Raw genomic sequence first — 13,638 nt, forward strand, 5'->3', positions numbered from 1 at the left:
TTCTACTGCCACTTAAATACAGGAAACAAATAAGTCAATAAGATTGGTTTGCGGTATATGAAGATATTGATTTTTACCTTCAGAGTCTTTTTCAACAGGTCATTGGTTTAACTCCATCTTGGGTCATATATTTAAAGGGAAGAAAATTTATGATGGCTTTTGTTCACAACTAACAAAAAATGAATTTTTGGTCTCAGTTCAGCTCTATCTAGAAAACTCTGTGACACAACAACATGTCAGCATAACTGTCACACTTGAAAATACAGCAACGCAGTTCCTGTAAAGCTCAGCTGAAAAGATAGCTAGGGCTAAAACACAGCCCTGTATGTTTCTTGGTAACACCTCCAGATTATAATAAAAGCACATTTACTGAAAGAGGCAGAAAACATTACTCTGCCTTCACTTCTCCTGCCCCTATTTCATAGATAAGCACTTTGGTTTCCAGGCATATCAATTCAGCACCTTTTAAGAGTCTCAAATTCACTGGGGAAATTAAAGATGGTTAGGGAGAAGAGACATGTTATTTTCTGAGATTCACTATATTGTCAACTTACCTTCCCTTGGGGGGAGAGATCTAAATATATTTTCTTCCAAATGGAATATAATCACATCCTGCAACCAGGATGGTTATCTATTGTATTGCAAAAGAAAAATGCTTTCCATAAATACAATTTATTAGTGACATCACTCTGTGGAGGTTGTTGCTGATGATAATAGGCAGGATTCAGCAATGATTCCTTGATTATTAAACAAAGGAATATTTGTGGTCAACATTAGAACGGGTCTCTTATAGAGTCCAAATGTAATCAGAATAAGCATTTTTAAAATCCTCCTTGCTTAACAGTGATCACACAGTTATCTACTTTTAAAACTTTCACCTAAATTCATTTTGCATCTCTTTCAATATACCTAATTCTATAATTACATGTATCCAATTTAGTTACTTAAAGACCATAATGAACAAATCACACTATTCAGAAGTAAAGTCAATCTTATGCATGAATGTTAGGATTGAAAGTGACCTTTGAGATCCCCTACTTCAATCTCCTTTTTCAGATTTGGAAACCCAGGTCACATAAGTAAGCAAATAGTAGTTCTGATCCTCCTCAATGACAATCTCCAGTCTGATGTTCTTTCCACTATAATACACATTTTCTTGTACTAAGGTTCTCTGGAGGGAGTGCTAATAGATAAGAGAAATACTCTTACTTTAAGTATTAAAATACTCTATATGAGTCTATTTCAACACATTCACTCATATATGTGTACAACTAATACACTGATTAATGAAATTTAGGTTTTTTTTACTTGTAATAGACATCCACATTTAATTGGAAGTTTTATATCAAAAGGAAAGAATATATGATTTGAAGACCTGTGGTTGCAGGATCTATCCTAACTAAATTCTGCTAACTAAATTTATTAATTCTGCTGCAATTACAAAGTAGCTTTAGTTATCTTTGCTCTGATGGATTGGGATTTTGACATGAAAACAACTGGGAAAATAGCCAAGAGTAATCTTCTTATTACTTTCTAATAAGTAATATATTTGATAAGCATGCTGAAATTTTCACATTTAGAATTCTATGCTGTGTCTATTGGAGCTATTGTTTGGGGTGTTTTATTTTTGCATTTCTAAAGTTAATGGTTCCCAAAATATATTTGCTAGTTTTATATCACACTTTAGCCAAATTCAGGAGATGCAGAACTGGGATAGATTCTCTCTTCTACTCAATCCATCTTGTCTATTTATTTCTCCGTGGTATTTAAGTAATAGGAAATGGAGAGTATGTAGATCGCATATACATAGACATGTAACTCTGAGTCAAAAAGTAGGATTGTTATTTTGGCATTCCTGACCATAGTCCATCACCTCTTTACCAGAAAGAACATAGAACATGTTCCAACAATATCATACATCTGAAAAGAACAGTAGCCATTGCATTTTATCTGAATTCTATGAATTTTTTTCATGCTATCTTCATATACATTGTTTTGATTGCTAGAAACATTGTTCTCTGCTTCTTGTTTCTTTACTCCGTGTAGATCATATAAGCCTTCCCATGCTACCTATTATGAATTTTCATATTCATCATTCTACAAAGCATAATAATATTCCATTCTATTCCTACACCAAAATTAGTTCAACCATTACCCAATATTAGAATTTTGCATTTAAGGACCTGGAAATACAGAAAATTAAATCTACAAATGTCTCTTGCATCTGAATCTGTCATCTAAAATTGTAAATGCTATTTTTTTTTCAATCCCTGACAATGAGTCTTGGGTAACTTACTGAAACTAATGTTTTTCTTTTATTTTTGCAACCTCTTCTTTCTTCCCATGTATTACCAAGGGAGTTTGAAATCACTCTAGTGTTTGTTTGTTATTTACACTGCAACCATATCAAGCTTGTCAGCATAGTTCAAGGGATGTCACATACTAGTTAACCTGTGTCCCTCCTGCTGGCTGTATGACAAATCAGAAATAAAGTGCATTCTACATAAATAATAGCTATTTGTCCTAATTTCTTGGCACAGATGAGTTGACTTCTTTCCAAGCTCTTTAGTCAGGAGACGTTCTTATCTCATTAGAACACTTGCAATGGAAGACAAACCATTAGAGAGAAGCTTCTTGACACTAGTCTGTTTGATCTGTTTGGCTTTTGTCAGAAGTAACTTCCTTTTCTTTCTTTCTTTTTTTAATTTACTCTTTCAGGAATGTCCCAACTTTAACTACTCCCCACCTCACCGAACAACGTATTCTTCTCAAGTCCTTTATAACCTCAGTGGGCATCACATGGAAAATTACCTTATTTCAACAGCTAATGAATTCACCCAAAAAAGGTAAAAATAAACAGTTACTTTAACAATGTTATAATAGAGTTTTAACATTAATTTTTTAGTCCATAATATGTCTTAAGTGATTGATTTGGGTTTTTTTTTTAATTTTTGGAAATACTTGCTGCTTTCTCAATGCAACATTCTAATGTTAATTTATTAGTCAAGGAGAAAGGGATTGTTATTGATAATTTATATGGTTCCATTTTCTTTTCATTTTAATCTAAATCTCCAATACCTTTACAGAAAAAAATAGTGGAAGCTGTAAACATCATTTTTAAAACTTCATTTTGACAAAATATAAATTAAATTGTTTTTAGGAGCATGTTTAATATCTGAAGTAGATTAAGAACATAGGGCAGAGTCTTATAATGAAAACATCACTTGGTAAAGGGAAGGGGGACCCAAGTCCTAATTACAGCTCAGCTATTTATTACTTATATTAAATCAAAGAAGTCACATTACCCCTCAGAGCTTCAGTTTGCCCATCTGTGAAATGAAGAGATTGAATTAGTTGATGGCTGAGGTTACCTACATCCCTAAAACTGCTGTCCCAAGGTTAGTGTTAAGTTCAAATATAATTGCTTGGAGTATTGATACTGCTTTGGAGCTCCAAAGAACTCTTGATATACTATCAATCTTAATTTTATATGAAAGTGTTTGCTAATAATTGGTCCTCACCATGATTCCAGAGGACTGATAATAATCTTTACTACCTACTTCCTGATAGAAAAGTGATAGATTCACAATACAGAATGAGATATATTTTGAGACATTTTTTAAAACATAAAGTGGAAATTTATTTTCCTTGTCTATGTACATACATTACAAGGATTTTGTTTTACTTTTATTGTTATTTTTAATTGGAAAGGGGGAAGATTGGAGTGAGAGAAAATAAATGCTTCTTTGTTGAAAAATAAAATGAAATGAAAAACTAATAGCTAATCCAATACAAATATCAATTATATAGAAAACATGTTAATTAAGCCCCATGCCTTCTATTAAATCAGTAGCCAGCTATGTGGGACAGTGATTACAGTATGACAAGCCTAGGCAGAAACTATTTGTATAAATCTGGAAGAGCTGATTACATCTTAATAACATTCTTGAGATTGTTGATTACTATCCAAGATTAAAACATTGATTAAAAAAATTATATCAATGGACAGTCGACTTAAAAAAATTAATCAAAAGGCTTTCTTGAGTCCAAATCCTATGAGATGAAGATCCATTCATTGTATAATGTCTATGATTTTGTTTTCCCTCCTTCTTCCAATAGGGATGGGGTGGGAAAGAGAGAAAGAGAGATAAGGTGAAATGAAGGAAGAAGGAAGGAAGGAAGGAAGGAGGAAGAATGGAAGGAAGGAGGAAGAATGGAAGGAAGAAGAAGGAAGGAAGGAAGGAAGAAAGGAGGAAAGGGGGGAGGGAAGGAAGAAAAGAAAGAAGGAAGAAGGGAAAGAGGAAGGAAGGGAAAGAGGAAGGAGGCAAGGAAAGGAGGGAGGGAGGGAAGTCTATGAGCTTTGTTTTTTGTTCTTTTTTAACTGTAGCAAAAAAGAAGAGAAGGAAGTCCAGTAAAAAGCACAGACAAGCAGGACAGTTTTTAAAGCTACAAAACTGTTCTTCTTGTACATTAAAAGGAAAAATAAACTAGATTAATAGAGACCTGCAGCTTCATGTAGAATCCTACTTATTGTTCTACCATATATATAGAAATGCCCATTTTATTTATGTTAAGAATAAAATATTTTTCAAAAAGGTGACCTCAAAAATGAATAAAGCCATATGAAAGAAGGGTTAGTGAGTTTGATCAGTAATATATACTAGCCTTTTCCCTAATTTTTATTCCTTCTAGGCAGAAAATGTAAAGTTGGAGATCATTTATTCCTAAACCCTCATCTCATAGAAGATGAAACAGAATGTGTGATTTTTTTTAGTGTCACATAAGCAGTTCTTTTTTTCAGTTATAGCTTTTTAGTTACAAGATATATGCATGGGTAATTTTTCACCATTAACAACTGCAAAATCTTTTGTTCCAATTTTTCCTCTCCTTCCCCCCACCCCCTCCCCCAGATGGGAGGTTGACCAATATATGTTAAATATGTTAAAGTATATGTTAAATCCAATATATGTATACATGTCCATACAATTATTTTGCTGTACAAAAAGAATCAGACTTTGAAATGGTATACAATTAACCTGTGAAGGAAATAAAAAATGCAGGTGGACAAAAATAGAGGGATTGGGAATTCTATGTAGTGGTTCATACTCATTTCCCAGAGTTCTTTCCCTGGGTGTAGCTGGTTCAATTCATTACTGATCTATTAGAACTGATTTGGTTCATCTCATTGTTGAAGAAGGCCACAATCATCAGAATTGATCATCATATAGTATTGTTGTTGAAGTATATAATGATCTCCCGGTCCTGCTCATTTCACTCAGCATCAATTCATGTAATTCTCTCCAGGCCTTTCTGAAATCATCCTGCTGGTCGTTTCTTACAGAACAATAATATTCCATAACATTCATATACCACAATTTATTCAGCCATTCTCTAATTGATGGGCATCCACTCAGTTTCTAGTTTCTGGCCACTACAAAGAGGGCTGCCACAAACATTCTTGCACATACAGGTTCCTTTCCCTTCTTTAAGATCTCTTTGGGATATAAGCCCAGTAGTAACACTGCTGGATCAAAGGGTATGCACAGTTTGATAACTTTTTGGGCATAGTTCCAAATCACTCTCCAGAATGGCTGGATGTGTTCACAATTCCACCAACACTGTATCAGTGTCCCAATTTTCCCACATCCCCTCCAACATTCTGCCACATACATAGTTCTTGACAAAATTAGTATTTAAATTTGTTGACCTGGGGAAAGAAAATAGTAACGAGATTAGAATTATAAAACAGAAGTCAAGAAGAAGAGTTAAGAATTTGAAATTATTTTGCTTAAAGAAAAAAATGTCAAAATATAAAATATACTCTAAGCTTTTTAAGAATATCGAATCTGAGTGGACACATTCTTACCTATCGGCATAGGCCAGCACTGTCAGATCCACTTCTGTCAACCTGAGCGTGAAAGACTTAGAAAAGTTAAAGTAAAAGTCTCTTCAGGTAGCTCATCTAAAATATAAATAAAGTATTATTTGCATATGACAACTGTCAAGAAAGGAGCAGAGTCAGAGCTGTTAGCATAGCTCAAGACATAATTCTTTTACTATAAGTTGATGTGTATATCAAGAGAAGGGGAGTATTCTACTCATGAAGCACTAAGAATAAAAAATCAAGATGAAAACATCAATCAGTTAACCTAGGAGTGTTGAAAAACAAAACAGAACACTACATATTAAATGCAATAAGGATAGAGTCTATGCAAATAGCTGAGTCTTCCCCTAAAACCAATAACTTGCTTCTAGTCTAATGTTCATGGAGAGAAATGATTAACAGAGCTTTGAAAAAATGTATTTTTAAAAGGCATAAAGGAAATTTTTTTTAAGTTTATAGTACTACAGATTTATTGAATACAGATTTGAAAGGAACTATGAAGATCATATTATCCAACTCAAGGAATTATTGAGTCCAAACTTAGAGAACATAAACATGAATTCCCATTTATGCTATCTAGAATGAAAGAAAATATAACCCTTTTCCCATTAAAATAAATATTAACTTTTTTTTCTTATAGGTATGGAGGATGGAGTTTTGGATTGCCTCTGACTAAGGATCTTCAATTTGATATAACAACCATTCCTGAAAACAGAACACTTTCCAAGGTACTTTCTAATCATTGTTTCACACTTTACAAACAATTCAAAATATTAAAATTTGCAAGGTGATTGCCAAAGTTTTTATAAAGAATATAGATGTGATTCCATTTGCATCATTCATGTATTTCTGAAAAGTTTGCCTATACGTGCAGTTTTATAAATTGAATCATAAAAATCTCCAAGATATTTTGACTTCTAATTCATCTTCAAGAGGCATTTTAATTTTTAATTTCTTCCCTGTCACAAGGTCTCCAAAATTCAACAAAATGACAAATCAGCAAATGAATTAGAGAATAACTCACTACTTTAAATAATAATAAACCCTAATCTGTATTTTTAAGATATTGAGTTTCTAAAGTTGAGGCACACTTGCCTTTTAAAGCCTGGGGTCTTTTATACAGATTAATATAATAATTCATTAAATTGTTGAAGCTCAGATAGGAATAATACATCAATTAATGGAGGAAGATCAGACAGGGAAGTAAGGTGTCTTTTATATTAAAATAAACACTGATTCACAAGAAATGACAACTTTGTTTATTATTTTTGTTTGTTTCTTCAACATAGTTATATGAAAAATATTACTGGAAAGCAGTTTTTAGTTCTAGGTTCAACATTGCTAATGACCCTTCATAGAATGGATGATACTTCGCTAATTTTTACATCAGACTTGTAATCTAAGTTAACACCATTCCATTACATATGCTTTCAAATTCCCTGTATTGAGACACATGGAGGTAGCTGTGTCTTGGACTCTGAGCCACAACTCAAAATGTCATTAACTTCCAAGTTGGATTTTTAAATGTATTAGGAATTTTCTTACACTGGGTGACAGTTAAACATGAAGCTTTCTTGGGTAATTCTGAGGGTGATGTTGATCTTATTTTGTCTCGGAATTGCAATAGGTGTGGTACGATCCTGAAGGTTATCACTCCCTTCCTGCTTACCTCAACAGCTTCAACAACTTCCTTCTTCGAATTAATATGTCAGACTATGATGCTGCCAGACATGGTAGGTTTCTAGCAGGCAAGCCCTAGTATTGAGACTTCTTGAATTAAACTTTCTATTCTTTCCACATGCCAAAAACTGTGTCTTTATTGATTATCTTGAGTCTACTCTATACACACACACATAACAGAAACACATATATCCATACACATGTATGTGTATGTGTTATATGTATATATGTATACTTATATACAAAATCCTCTATATGTACATATTTGTGTATATATGTACACGTGTATAGGTATGTGCAAAATACATATCTATAACTGTGTGTTACATGTATGTGTACACATAAATATACATGAACATATAAATATATACAATATGGATATTTATACCTATATGTCCTGTTTATACATAGTTGTTTTTATATTGCCTTCTCTATTAGATTCTGAACTCCTTAAGAGTAGGGGTTTTACCTTTCTTTATATACCCTGTGCTTTGCATAGTGCCTTGAATGTAGTAAATGCTTAATACAGACTTGCCAACTCATTTTTATCATGGCTTGACAGATATTTTTCATCTTCTAAATCACAATTGAGAACAAATGTGAATGCATGAATAGAAAATGTGGTTGGCAAATGCTTTATCTAGTAGATGAAATGGCAGACATACTGATGGCAGAGAAATATGCTTTTACTTTGACAGTTACCTAACATCGCTATGAGTTAGTAACTAACATATTATTTGTGCAAAAAGAGGGAATCAAGCTATGATATTATAGAAAATGAAGAGTTTTCCTTCTACTTCAAGAAGAATGGACTTGTGGTTCCTTTTTGTTTTATGTGTAGAAATTTACTGAATAAAAAAATTGAAGGGTTAATATTTGCAAGTTGAAATGCTATTAGTGAATACCTTAACTTCAGTGTACTTTACTTTAGAGTGTTTAGCATGGGGAAGAGAAGACTATGTAGCTGGGCATGTCTGAAATATTTCAAAAACTTTTATAGGTATTGGGAGCAGCTAGGTGACCCAATGGATAGAGAGAGCACCAGGCCTAGAGTCAGGAGGATTCCCTACTTGAGTTCAAATCTGGGCTCAGACACTAACTGTCTGATCCTGGATGACTCTCTTAATCCTGTTTGCCTCAGTTTATTCATCTGTAAAATAAACTAGAAAAGGAAAGCACAAACTGCTCCAGTATTCTTGCCAAGAAAACCCCCAATAGGGTTATGAAGAATTAGACATTGTTGAAAAATGACTGAACAAAATATATAAATGGAAGGAATGTGTAAAATGTCTTTATAGGGCAGGGTGGAGTCAGATTGTTTAGAGCTTTAGATGCCAAACCAAGGACTTTGTATTTTAATCTAGAAGCAGTAAGGTGCTTCTGGATGTTCTTGAGAAAAACCTTTAATTTGCTTTATAATAGTTCCATGGAAGATGGATTGGAAAGGGAAGAAAACAGATATAAAAAGCCCTAATAGGAATTTGTATCAATGATTATTTTTTTTCTTTTTGCTAAGAATTATCTGTATTATTCTCAAATTATTTTAAAATATAATTATAAATATGCCTCTGCATTTAGAATAAAGATGTAGGGCATTTAGCTGGTTTTACTAGTCACTAGTTTCATGAAGTGCCACATCATTTTCAAATTAGATTGAAAGAGACTAATTTTACCAATGCAATTACTGCTCATCCAACCATTCTCTCTTCTTCCCTGTACTTTCTCTGATTACTTTCCCTTACCCATCCAAGGATTAAGATGGAGGAGAAACTAAAGGTAACACAGTTATTTATCAATATTGAATTTTTAAATGAATAAATATTTTGAGCAGAAAGAAATGATAAAATATATTCAGAAATATTAATATTCACCTTATTGCCCCTGAATTCCAGTGCTGGGGTCTGATCAGGGTGTGCCAAATTAATAGTGGTGATTTTTAGAAGCAGTCCATGGAATCAAATGTTTATTCAAACATCTAACTGGTTTGCTCTCAGAAAATAGTAAGTTTCCCACCTGAATTAGCTCTTTCCTAGCAGGAGAAACCATGAAGAAAATCATGTGATTGATAATCCTTAAATCTAGAACATCAATAAAAGGCATAATCAAAAGTGGTAAATTAAATTAAATGGGGACCAAAATCAAGTGGGCTTGATACAACATGGCTTGAAATACAGTTGAATAATTGATTTTTAGGAGGATGTCTTACTTAAAGCAAAAGTTATTTGTTGTTTGAGCAAATATTGATAGGATGTATAAGAACCTCAGAAATGATGAGATAAAAAATACATCAGGCAGGCCTGAAGCCCTGTGAATGAGAGATTGATCTTGCTTTTGATATTGGAACAAGGCCTTTAACTGAAGCACACAAGGGATAACCTTCATATCAGAGCTCTTTATCCTAGAATGAGAAAATATCTGTAAAACCAGATTTAAATATGCAAACTTCTGCATTGTGAGTTGGACAGGTTGGATGATTAATACCAAAAAAAAAAAAAAATACTTGGTTTTCATACCCTTCAAAACTTTCTTTCAACATTTTTTCCTAAAAAGTCTTTGGTTTACATAGCTAACAGATTTGCAATATTTTAGTTTCTTTTTTACATAAAAGGAAAATTAGATTTTATTCAAAATTGAAAATCTGTTAGCCTTCAATGCATTTCTATTGTTTTATAGTCTATAGAGAATCTAGTATGGTAATATTAATATCTTTAAGAATCTAACTAATTATATTTTCCTTTTCCATAATGTACTTGTTCTTAACTCATCTTTATTATATTCTGTATGAACTGGGAATCTCATTTAGCCTGAAAAAATTGATTTTCTTTGAATTCTCTAGTGCTTATAAAAATACTTTAATTAGCTTTGCTTAGCCATGTCAATACCTATTATATACATGTGGTTCCCTCTAGTGGTTAATTTGACATAAAAATTCTTTTTTTTTTTCCTTCATTGCTAAAGAGACATGGTAGAGACTTACCACTTTACTTAAGACCAAACAATTGAAGGTTTTCCTAAAGAATGCTTACAGATTGCCTGTTATATTTTAGTGTTTTTCTTCTGGTCAATAATTAGTTCGCTCTTTGGAGATATTAATAGGACCATTGTAACCTTGGCTTATAGATTGCAAAACAGTAAAACTGTGCCAAGGACAAAGGGATTTCTTTCTTTGCATACAGGCAAACCATTCCCAGGTGATTAAGAATTATTACCATTTTCACTAGTAATTAGAAAAAAATTATTTTTATGACTAAAATACTAGAAAGCTGGCTAGTGCTTAGAGGCTTCAAGGCATCATAAGACCTGATCCTGAGAGATGCTAACAGGGTAACCATGAGCAATCAATTTAAATTCTCAGTATCCTAATTTGTATCCCATTTTAACACTGTACATGACAGATGAGTTAATGATTTGCATTTATAGAAAAGATTACCCCACATTTTTTTTTTTTTTTTTTTGGTACACAGGCCTGGATCAAAAATTAAAACACACTGGGGAAAAAAAGGAATGGGGAAGAAATTAAAATGTTGCATATCTATTATATCAGAAAGCTAATTTTTTTTCAGAGAAAAAATGTCTTAAGAAGGTAAAAATCAGTGGTCATTAAAGTGAGAACCATCACAAGTAAATATTTATAGCAATTTCTTAGGTGACAAATAATTTGATCTTTTCCTAAGAACTATTCTGAAAGAGGAGCAAACAATTGGACGTTTCAGACTTGAGTGTCTTTCTCATTGAAATGAGCCTAAATACAAATTTGGAGAATTATCTTGGTCTAATTGTATTAGAAAATGGTTATAAAAGTAAAGTATAATATTAACTGAAAAATTTATCATATTTTAGGGATTCCCTAGCACTTAATATAAATGATCATAATTCTGATGGACATGACTCTTTTCAACAATGAGATGATTCAGGCCAGTTGTAGTTTAAAAAAAAAAAAGCCATTGGCACCCAGAGAGAAAACTGTGGGAACTGAGTATGGATCCCACATAAAATTTTCACTCTTTTTATTGTTGTTTTGCTTGCATTTTGTTTTCTTTCTCATTTTTTCTTTTTTGATTGGATTTTTCTTATACAGCTTGATAATTGTGGAAATAGGTATAGAAGAATTGCACATGTTTGAATTACTTGCCTTCGGGGAGAGAGGGGGCGGAATAGAGGGAAAAAAATGGAATGCAAGGTTTTGCAAGGATAAATGTTGAGAGATATCCATGCATATGTTTTGAAAATAAAAAGCTTTAATTAAAAAAAGAAAAATAGAAATGATCATTTTAAATAATCTGCAGAAGTAGGTATTGTTATCATTACTACACAGATGGCCAAATGAAATTTTTCCCATTGCTATAGAACTAGAAAATATTGGAGAATCAAATCTAGGTTTTCCTGGATTTACCATTGGGATACCATGGTATAATGTGATTACTCTGTGGTGGTTCTCAATGGTAAATGCTTCTTAAAAATAGAAAATATTAATTTCATAAAATATTACTATTTATACTTAAGTACAAAGTAAAAAAATTAAGAATTCACTCCTATCTTCATTCAATAGTGAGACCAAAATCAAACATATTATTTAAATCAAGTAAGTACTGATCCCAGCAATCACCCAAGATATATGAACAACTAATGACAAAGAAGCCTCCAGAGTAAAGATAGTATCTTAATATACTAGATTCCCCTGGCCCCAAAAAACAGATGAGGAAAGGTTTTTAATTGAGAGAATGGTCAGAAGTGGTGATGTCGGGGCTTGAAGAAGGGAAAAAAGATTTAATACTGAACTGTAGGGAAGATGGTGGGCAAGAGAAAAAAATAAGTGGAGTAAAAGAATTGCCTTGCTGACTTGAAGGTCCAGTTGAGATTAGATAACAAATTTATAGAAGAGCCAAAAAGAATGGTTGAGTGACTACCTTCAGCTCTGTTCAATATCATTGTCAACAGGATTGGAGAAGGTGGATGGTAGGAATGATGTAAAATTAGAAAATGGCAGTTTGAAGGGAGCCAAGAGATTCAAGAATATAGGGTAGTATACAGCTGAACTCATCAATTAAATTCAATTAACATTCATTTAATACATACTGTGAGGAAAGCTAGATTGCATAGTGGATAGTTAACTGGGCTTAGAATCAAAAAAACTCATCTTCATAAGCTCAAAGTTATCCTCAAATACTTTCTGGGCAAGTCAAATAATCCCATTTGCTTTAGTTCATTTGTAAAATGAGTGGGAGAAGGAAACGGCAAACCACTCTAGTGTATTTTGCTAAGAAAATGCTAAATAGATTCACAAAGGGTTAGACATAACTGCAAAGACTGAACAACAAATGGATCAGGCACTGTATTAAGTATACAAAAAGATAGCCTATGACTTCAAATTTATAATGTAGGTTATAGAATTAACTATACTATTAAGATTGGGAATCTGCAACTTAATGCTTATATTACTTTGGGCAAACCACTTGACCTCTATGGGATTCAGTTTCCTCATCTATAAAATCAGTGAGTTGGACATGATGTCTTCTAAGTTGTTGATTTCTTTTTAGTTGGAAATCTATAAACTTAGGAAACAGAGTAGGAATGATAATGAAATGAAAGTCATGGTGAGGGCAAAAATAGGTTTGAGAAGAATTTGGCAAAAGAAAAAATGGAAAGATAGAAGGCTGTGATTAAATAAATGAATTTCAGATCAGGAGTGTGTAATACTTTCATGAGATGACAAGATCAAGGGTACAATTATCCTTATGTATAACTGCGATGGAATGGAGGAGTAGGTCACAGAAAATATGATTGAATTTGTTCATATTCATATACCTTTCCATGTCAGAGGATGGACTTGATTTACCTCCAAGTCACTGATTTTTTAAAAATAGCTATTTAAGTAACAGAGAAGCAAAACAGATTCTTGGGTGACTGGAGACATTACTCCAAATTAATTTCCTAATTCCTTAAATGATTACATTTTGAGTGAATAATTTAACCAGTTGCAAATCTACTTAACTGTACTATCATCTCCGGGGGTCCTCAAACTTTTTAAATAGGAGGCCAGTTCACTGTCCCTCAGACTGTGGGAGGGCTGGACT

The 13,638-nt window shown here is 32.8% G+C and overlaps 1 protein-coding gene across 3 annotated transcripts in view; it reads left to right on the forward strand.

The window, feature by feature from the left end:
* ABCA12 (ATP binding cassette subfamily A member 12) overlaps nucleotides 1–13,638 on the forward strand; it is a 243,352-nt gene that overhangs the window by 199,622 nt on the left and 30,092 nt on the right. For all 3 annotated transcript variants that reach the window (XM_031958095.1, XM_031958097.1, XM_031958096.1), the window contains 3 exons: nucleotides 2,719–2,846; nucleotides 6,525–6,612; nucleotides 7,512–7,617. In XM_031958095.1, coding sequence (XP_031813955.1) covers nucleotides 2,719–2,846; nucleotides 6,525–6,612; nucleotides 7,512–7,617 — 322 coding nt within the window. The remainder of the gene's footprint in view (nucleotides 1–2,718; nucleotides 2,847–6,524; nucleotides 6,613–7,511; nucleotides 7,618–13,638) is intronic.

Source organism: Sarcophilus harrisii, chromosome 3 (genome assembly GCF_902635505.1).
Source record: "Sarcophilus harrisii chromosome 3, mSarHar1.11, whole genome shotgun sequence".
NCBI classification, from domain to species: domain Eukaryota; kingdom Metazoa; phylum Chordata; class Mammalia; order Dasyuromorphia; family Dasyuridae; genus Sarcophilus; species Sarcophilus harrisii.